Here is a 9,143-nt window from a genome sequence, read left to right as displayed (position 1 = left end):
TTGAGAGGCATTATACCAAACTTGATTCTCACCATTATCATTACTGTGAGAGAGCTGTTTGGATTTCTGGGAAGCAGTTAGGAAGGAACCAATCTTCATTGGTTGATGCTACGGTCTAGTAGCGGAATCCGGGAAACTAGAAAAGAAAAAGGTTCGGCGCAACCTCGTTGGAGCAAGAAGCTTGGAAGGGTTAGGTGCACTGGGTAGATTAGGCTTGGAGGGTCTATTGCTGTCCATGTATCCCAACTGTATTTTTTAGTGGATTGTTTACCGCTTGGAGGGCGGCGGAGAGGTTTTACGCCGAGGGCTTCGGTTTCCTCTTCGATAACACATTGCGTGTTGTCTTTGTGTTTGCATCTTCCTTCCTCTCTATCTTTGCCTTTTTATTATCTGCTGTGGATTGTGTTTTGTTTCGGCTTAGATAGTTTTTACCAATTCCATATTATAGCTTATGTTAAGTTTCCGCACACTAATTGTTTGACACATTGCTTGTATTGGTTAAGTTGTAATTTGGGGGTCTAAACGTTCAAAGGTGTTTATACACGTTTTTGAACTTTCAAATTTTAATGGAGGGAATAAAAAATTCATTCCGTTGTCTAGGAGTTTAAGTGGTAGGAAATGGAATGGGTAAGAGGAAACACTCATTTCTCTCTATTCACTTGAAATCTCAAATTTTCATTCCTCTCGAAATTGGGAGGAATGAGAGGGAATGAAATTAGATTTAATGAATTTCTTATTAAAATTCTTAAAATACCCCTATATATTCAACCATTTATTTTAAAATATAGGTCTAATAGTAATATTGTCATAAAATGATTCTATTTCATTCCCTTATGTTACTCCCAAACAAGATTACTTACATTTCATTAATTTTCATTCCTTTATTTTAAAACATCCAATTAAGGTTACTTAATTTCATTCTATTCTATTTTTTCCCATTCCTTTCCCTTACTTAAATACATTTCATTTCATTCCATTCCTTTCCATTTCCTTATGATCATTCCATTCTATTCTATTCTATTTCCTAATGAACTACCAAATGAACCTTAGAGTAATGTTGCAAATACAAACTATTTTACAACATTTTTACAAACTTCTAATGTGGCAAATTTTTATTAGTTCTAATATGGGTTCATCACTAACATCACATTTTTACTTACAATAACTATTTGAAAAATGCTAAAACCACATCAGCAGTTTGTAAAGATGTTATAAAATAGTTTGTATCTATAACATTACTCTCTCTTAAATGGTGGGCACAAAAAAAAAAACACCCTCCCCCACATTTTCTCCACCACCCCCTGCCCCCTCATTTTCTCTCCTATTTTTTCATACCTTGTATTTTCTCTCCTCATTTCACCCCAACCAAACAAATTCTTGGAGTGTAGAACAGAGGAGATGATCGTATTGGTGGCAAGACTTTATTTATTTTTTTAAAGAGATAAAGATAGGACCAATGGTGACTTTGAGGAGGCTTGAAATCAATACTAGGGTGGTATTATATAAGACTTTTTTCTTTTTTGAGAGAATATTATATTAGATTTTGATAGAAGCTATTTGTCGGGTATCATAGATTCATAGCAAGATTTTGGTTAACTAATTGCTAGAGACACTTTTTTGGACAGCAAACCAGCAAAGCTGAAGCGCATAAAGCCTGGGCTAAACCTTTTTCTTTTGCAGCCCACCACCCGTGTAAACAAGGACCTGGAGTTGGATAAAATTGGGCTCACAAAATCAGTCCCCAAGTCCCATTCAAATAGAAGCCTTTAGGGGTGTTCACCAAACCGCATAAACCGCAAAAACCACATCAAAACCGTCTGCAAAATGGCATAACCGCACCGCACCATAAGTAATAGTGCACCGCACCGCACCGCACCACTTGGTACAGTGCAGTTTGCAGTTTTATAATAAGAAAACCGCACCACACCGCACCCATTCTATATATTAATATATTTATTTATTTTTGATATTAAATATATTATTAATAGTTTAATAACCCTAGTTTTCAAAAAAAAAAAAAAGTTTAATAACCATAGCAAGTATTGACTAGAAAAGCCAATCCAAAATAAAGAAAAACTGGCTCAATAATTTAAAACTTGGCCCAAAAAGGGAAAAATTAGTTTTGGGTTGAGTAAGAAAAGCCCAAAATTTGAAAATTATACCAATTTCAAATCACATCTTATACATAGTATCGCATATATGACCGTAAAAATGAGGTGCGGTGCGGTTATGGTTTTGGCTAAACTCTAAACCATACCACACCACACCGCACATGTGACCGCAAAAAAAAGGTGCGGTGCAGTTATGATTTTAGTTAAACTGCACCGCAAAGTGCAGTTCTAAAAATGGCCCAAAACCGCACCGCACCGCACCGCAAACACCCCTAGAAGCCCTAATGCCAATCCAAGGCGGTCATATAATTGGTGAGGTGGCCATTGGCATTAGCATTACTCTCAACTAAGCCCAGAAAGGTCAACAAGAAACAGAGACATGGCTCTCAGCCCCTCACGCAAACTCAATCAAAAAGGCAGTCAGGCTATTTGCTAAATTAACTTGGTTAAACTGAAGCAAAATAATAAGGATGCCTCTTGAGAAGGAGGCCAAAAACGTTGGGGGGATTATTACTAGCTCCAGAATGAAAACCATACACTTAAGCCTCTTGACTTCTCATACATCCTTGAGCATAAGGATGGTAATTTTGCCTCGCCCCTCCCTGCTTCGCGTCACGCGGATTTTTCCCGCTCCACAAAGGTTGTGGGGCAGGGATAGGTTTAGACTTTTTAGACCTAACTCACCCCACCCCGCCCCACCCAGCATTGATGAAGGTTCAATTGTAAATTTTTCATACCCTAAAACCCTACTATTTAAACAAACATATCATCAGCTTATTTTATTCTACCCAGCAAGGTTTTCTACTTCTTCTTTTTCTCTAGCAAGGTTGGAAATAAGGTACCAATTTTAACATTTTCTTTTGTCTTTATTATAAACAAATTTTATATTGTTGAATCATTGATTTGGTATTATGAGATTTTTGTTTTTACTGTGATACTGCCTTGTTAAACACTTTAATGATATTATTCAATTTTTGCTAAAAAATAGTTTGATTTGATGGGATAAATTTATTTGAAATTTAAAGTATATTTTTTATTAACAAAACAGGTTTTATTAATAACAATTATAATAGTTGTGGGCAAATTAACAAGAAGTAGAGTTTTACGGGGTGTGACAAGGTTTTGTGGGGCCCTAAGGGGCAAGGATGGGGTAAGACATAACCATGCGAGGTAGGACAAAAACTCCATCTTTCGAACCCGCCCCGCCCTATTGTCATTCCTACTTGAGCACTTTGTTGCATTTAGTAGGTGTATAAAATGCATTTATGAGTTCTTGAGTACATATATAGGGATAGCCATTTGTCCTCCAACTCATTACTTTCTATTTCTCTTATTTCTAACATCTAATAAAGTCCCTTAAGTTGTGACAGCCATTTTGCATGCTTTTATAGTTGCTGTCATTTCTCAAATGGCTAGCATATATCTTTTGGCCTAACTTACTGCACGTACCTCATGATTTGTTCAAGCCAAAAGAGGAATATGGGTTGCTTGCAATTAAGATAAGTTTATGTCAGGACCGGCTCAAGGCCTAGGCCTAAAGCGCCACCTATCGCCTAAAAATTTGAAGAGGTCTTAAGGCCCCCTAATGTATAAGCAAAATGACCCAAAATTGTATAAAATTTTCTTCAAACGGTAAAGTGACAATTATAATTTTTTAAAGAAAAAATATAGTGGGCTTTGCATTTTTTCCCCCACCTCCAAAAAAGTTCCCAAAATATTAAGCTAGTATAAATTCAACTCAATTAAAACCACAAACTTTTTACCAAAAAAACTATTATGAATAAGTCGAATAATAATTGACAAAATTTTCTAACAACTTTTGAAAGACATGTAAATAAAACCTAAATACCAAAATTTAATTAGCAATTTTAGGTCTCAAAAAACAAGAACCGTTTCAAAATAGAAATATGTGTATAAAATAGAAAGTCAAATAATTAGTATCTAATAGATATTTAGTATTAAAAAAAGCTCACTAACATTTTTGCCTTAGACCTCATAATATATTGAGCTGGCCTTGATTTATATATATATATATATATATATATATATAAACTAAAGTTATTTTGTATTTATTTTAATAGAGTTATTATAAAATTTATAATCACATTAATTATAATTAGTTGTAGAGAATAAATTGGGTCAGGAGCTAGCATAAAAGATGTGTTTTACGCCAGCCAATCCTAACCTACCATGTCACAAACCATTTTTAAATTTTCAGCAAAAAAGATTAAGCCTTAAGCCTCTCTCCCTCTCTTTCTCTTCTCTTCTCACTCGATATCTCCATCTCTGAATCAAACCCATGACCTCCATGGCAGGAGTTTCAAAGCTCAACACAGGCCACCAACACCACTACCATGGCCGAAACTCCATGGTTCAACCAATAGCTGCCGCCATGAGCCACTGCTATGTGTACTATGTTCATGTGATGAATTTACTCGTGTTCACATCTCACAAGCATTACATAAAACACAGCACACATAAATCCAGCCATAGAAAACCCAAAATCCCAACACAAAAACATAGCCACACCCAAGCCAAAAATACAACCTTTGGACACCCAAAACTCAAAACAAAAATCCTTTCTTTCTTACACCCCCAAACCCAAATCAAAATCCCTTCTTTCTCCAAATCATTAAACCCCAAAAAGAAACCAAATCCCCAAATCCACAAACAGACAGGCAATAAAAAGAGAAACTTTCAGCCACAAATCAAAGAACAACAGTAGAAAAATAAAATGATAAAGAGAAACGGAGATAGACAGAGAAGCCGAGGGAAAATAGGGCCACCCCAACGGTGACTCATGGCGGTGACTATTGGTTGAACCATGGAGTTTCGACCATGGAAGTGGTGTTGGTGGCTTGTGTTGAGCTTTGAAGCTCCGGCCATGGAGGTCGTGGGTTTGATTCAAAGATGGAGAGATGGGGTGAGGAGAGAAGAGAAAGAGAGGGAGAGAGGCTTAAGGCTTAATCTTTTTTGTTATATATATATATATATATATTTGGTGATGTGGCAGATCAGGATTGGCTGGCGTAAAACACACCTTTTATGCCAGCTGCTAACCCAATTTATTCTCTTAGTTGTATATATTCGTAATATTCATGACAAACTACAAAATTTTTCCAAAGAGTAACCAGCCAAAATGTAAAGCAATCTAAGTTTCTCATGGTTAACATTATAGAGAAATGTTATGTTCCCAACATTTTAATAACACTCTCACAATAAATTCTAAGTGGCAGGTTGTTATTGGTTATTATGGATGGGTAAAAAAGTAATTTAAGTTGTGGACTCAAATGAGAATTAATGGCAACTTTCCACCTATGATTTATTGTGATAATGTTATAAATATAGCGTTTCTCTAAAACTATATATACATTAACCTCATAAGTTGTTAATTATTTTATTTATTTGGAATACTGTGTTAATTTCTTGATTCCTGAAGCTACAGAATTCTCGTATTTAGTATTTAATGGTAGAGGCGACCTTAGCCTTTTATCTACATGTCCAAAAAGAGAAAGTAGCTTCCAACTAACACCAAAAAAAAATAAAAAATTTTGGGCTGTATGGCAGCATAGTTGATGTAAGTGGACATGCGGACCACATTGAATATGGTATGAAATTGACAAGATCGAAACTGTGAGGATGAACTTGAAAATTGATTAAACTTAAAAGAGTGTAATTTGTGATTAAATCTAAAATAAAGAAATGTATAATTGTTTTTGTTCTAATGAGGCCTTAGGAACCACAAGACCAATCCCTTGAAGTTTATCTCATTTTCTGTTATTTATTTTATCATCAATTTTTTATATGACACCAAAGGTAATAGTGGCAAGGCAACAGATCTGATATTGGAGCTTATTTTTCGGAAAAGTTTAAGGAGTTGTGCAAGTCAACGAATCCACCATTCTCTTCAAATTTAGAAAATCTGATTGAAGCCAGGATAATTGAATAGGAAAATATGATATTATGCTCTATCCCTACTAGTGAAGAAATCAAGAAAGTGATATTTAATATGAATCTTGACAGGAATGACGATTTTACATCCCACTGACGAAGATAACATTAATGACAAAGGAATCATCCATGACGAAGTCACTAGAAACAACGAAGAAAGCCATCATCACTGACGAAGGCAGGGAGTCATTCAATGCAGTCAATCAATGACCCGAGCAATTACGAAATCGACCAAGCAGACCGTTGGGAGCCTCATAAAAGTCTCATTACTGGACCAGGGGCGTTACTTCAGAGAGCATTAACAACCCCAATGGCTAGCCCATAAAGGCCTCAGGTATAAAGCTTTCATACAATCAACGGAAGGGGGATATATGCAAAAATACTTTGAGAGTACATTCTGCTTCTTTATTTTGTTTGATTATTATTCTAACTTTGGCATCGGAGACTTTGTGGCAGGCACCACACCGGTGGCCCTCATCGAGCAAACCTTCATATACCACAGGGGATTTCATCTGCCCACTCTTACTGACGAATTTGTGTTTCATTAGTTTGGCGCCGTCTGTGGGAAACGAGTTTTCAGATTCATACTCGAAAACGTAGTTTCCATCAATTCTCCATATCCAAATGGAATCCAACCCAGATTCAGCAACCTTGGCCCAGCAAGTTCAAGCCCTTGCAGCCACCATTGAGGAACTCACCAGACAGAACCAGGAAGTGAAGCTGCGGCTCTAGCAGGTTCAACAAGCTCAACAGGAAGAAAACCGGTCCAAGGGTAACACGGAGGAAGAGGGGGATAGTCAACGGAGGGAAACCCCCCGGAGACCAACTACTCCGGACGAACAGAACTCAGATCTTCTTCGGGAAATGAGGAAAGAGATGGACGAACTGAGGAGCGCTATCAAAGAGAAGACAGACCGGAGCGTAGACAAAATGATAAGGGCTACAGATTCGCCTTTCACTGCAGCGGTACTTGATTGCCCCGTGCCGTCAAAGTTTCGCCTGCCTCAATTAGAGCCATTCGACGGACTCAAGGACCCTCAGGATCATCTCAATACCTTTAAGACGACTCTGGGTCTTCAGCAACCACCTGACGAGATATTGTGTCGTTCCTTCCCTACGACTCTCAAAGGAGCTGCAAGAGAATGGTTTACTAAGTTACCAAACTCGTCCATAGACAATTTCGATCAGCTGAGTAGTGCCTTCTTGCGCCACTTCATAAGGGGACAACGCCCAAGGAGGCCAGTAGATTACTTACTCACCATAAGACAGGGAGAGAAGGAGACTCTGAGGTCATATGTCAAGCGATTCACCCGGGAAACTCTGGAAGTAAACGAAGCTGATGACAAGGTGCAGCTGACGACCTTCAAAGCAGGGTTGAGATCCAGAGACCTCGTGGCCTCTCTTGCAAAAAACCCCCCGAAGACGATGGCTGAGATGCTCCTGAAGGCACAAAAGTACATGAACGCGGAAGATGCTCTAGCTGCCATAAAAGATACTGAGAGGCCAAGAGACAAGTCCAAAAGGGAAGACGACCGTAGAGGGCAAAAGAGAGACAGACGAGAACGTCGGAACAATGACGGGAATAGAAGGAAGGACGACAAAAATCCTCGAACGGTAAAATTTACTCCTTTGGTTATGCCTGTTGACAAGATTTTCACGCAGATCAAGGACGAGCATTATCTCAAATGGCCCAGGCCATTACACTCGTCCCCCAACGTACGTGACAAGAACAAGTATTGTCGGTTCCATAGAGACCACGGCCATAACACAGAAGATTGCAGAGACCTGAAGGAGCAAATAGAGGAATTAATACGGAAAGGAAAGTTACAGAAGTATGTAAAGAAATGAGAATATAGCAAGTTCAGAGATGACAACAGGACCCAACATGAATCCTTCACTCGGGATGACGACCATCCGTCCCAGCCTCCACGCAAGGTGATCGGGGAGATAAACACGATCACAGAAGGACCATTCTCAGGAGGATCATTTAGATCACTCAAAAAAGCATGCCATAGACAGGTGAACAGCGTCCACACCATGCCTCCGTCCAAGCACCGACGAACATACCAAGACATGTCCTTCAGTGAAGGAGATGCCAGGGGAGTAAAGCAGCCCCACAACGATCCCCTGGTCATAGTGCTGAATATAGAAGGGTTCAATACCAGAAGGATCCTTGTTGATAACGAGAGCTCAGCGGATATCATCTACCTCCCAGCCTTCCAACAGTTGAGATTAGATCCAAAAAGGCTCCGCCCTTTTGACTCTCCGCTCGTCAGCTTCAGTGGAGACAGGGTCTACCCCAGGGGTATAGTGACTCTGACGGTGATGGCAGGGACCTACCCATTGCAGTTGACCAAACAAGTAGACTTCCTGGTGGTAGATTGCCCCTTGTCCTACAATGTCATCATTGGGAGGCCCACCCTCAACAAGTGGAAGGCGGCAACGTCAACCTACTGTTTGAAGGTGAAATTCCCGACAGACAACGGCATGGGTGAAGTGAAGGGTGATCAAGTCTTGGCAAGGGAGTGCTATCAAGCCGTACTGGCAAGAAAGGAGAACCACATGTGGACGATCGAAGAAAAAGAGGAAGACGAGATGGAGACCCTGGAAGCAGTGGAATTGGTAGAAGGAAATGCGGGCAAGACGACCAGGATAGGGACGACGCTAAGCCCTGAGATGAGAACGAGACTCATAAAGTTCCTTAAAGGGAATCTAGATGTCTTTGCATGGAGTCACGAGGACATGCCGGGCATATCTCCAGAAGTCATCCAGCATAGGCTGAATGTGGACCCCAGCAGGAAGCCCGTTCAGCAACGACGAAGAACCTTCGCTCCAGAACGAGATCAGGCAGTAGCAGAGGAAGTAACCAAACTCTTGACGGCTGGATTCATCCGGGAAGTATATTATCCAGAATGGCTCGCCAACGTCGTCCTGGTAAAGAAAGCGAACGAAAAGTGGAGAATGTGTGTAGACTTCACCGACCTGAACAAAGCATGCCCAAAGGACAGCTTCCCTCTACCAAGGATAGACCAGCTCATGGACTCCACTGCCGGGCACAAGTTACTGACGTTCATGGACGCC

At 39.7% G+C, this 9,143-nt stretch overlaps 1 protein-coding gene across 1 annotated transcript; it reads left to right on the top strand.

Moving 5' to 3' along the window:
• The first annotated feature begins 6,926 nt into the window (after positions 1-6,926).
• LOC115985413 lies at positions 6,927-8,737 on the top strand. Its single transcript, XM_031108352.1, has 2 exons — positions 6,927-7,676; positions 8,585-8,737. Exons 1-2 carry the CDS (start codon positions 6,927-6,929, stop codon positions 8,735-8,737), a joined length of 903 nt encoding a protein of 300 aa, XP_030964212.1.
• Positions 8,738-9,143: the final 406 nt, after the last annotated feature.

Source organism: Quercus lobata, chromosome 4 (genome assembly GCF_001633185.2).
Source record: "Quercus lobata isolate SW786 chromosome 4, ValleyOak3.0 Primary Assembly, whole genome shotgun sequence".
Taxonomy (NCBI): domain Eukaryota; kingdom Viridiplantae; phylum Streptophyta; class Magnoliopsida; order Fagales; family Fagaceae; genus Quercus; species Quercus lobata.
Note: the sequence above shows the minus strand (reverse complement) of the source record. Positions and strands in the feature narration are given on the sequence as shown.

What these genes read in the sequence shown, in the direction of transcription:
- LOC115985413 (XM_031108352.1), top strand. Translation starts at nt 6,927, where the DNA reads ATGAGGAAAGAGATGGACGAACTGAGGAGCGCTATCAAAGAGAAGACA. An exon ending in ACGACAAAAATCCTCGAACG is followed by an intron (nt 7,677 to 8,584) that starts GTAAAATTTACT and finishes AGTCTTGGCAAG; the next exon opens with GGAGTGCTATCAAGCCGTAC.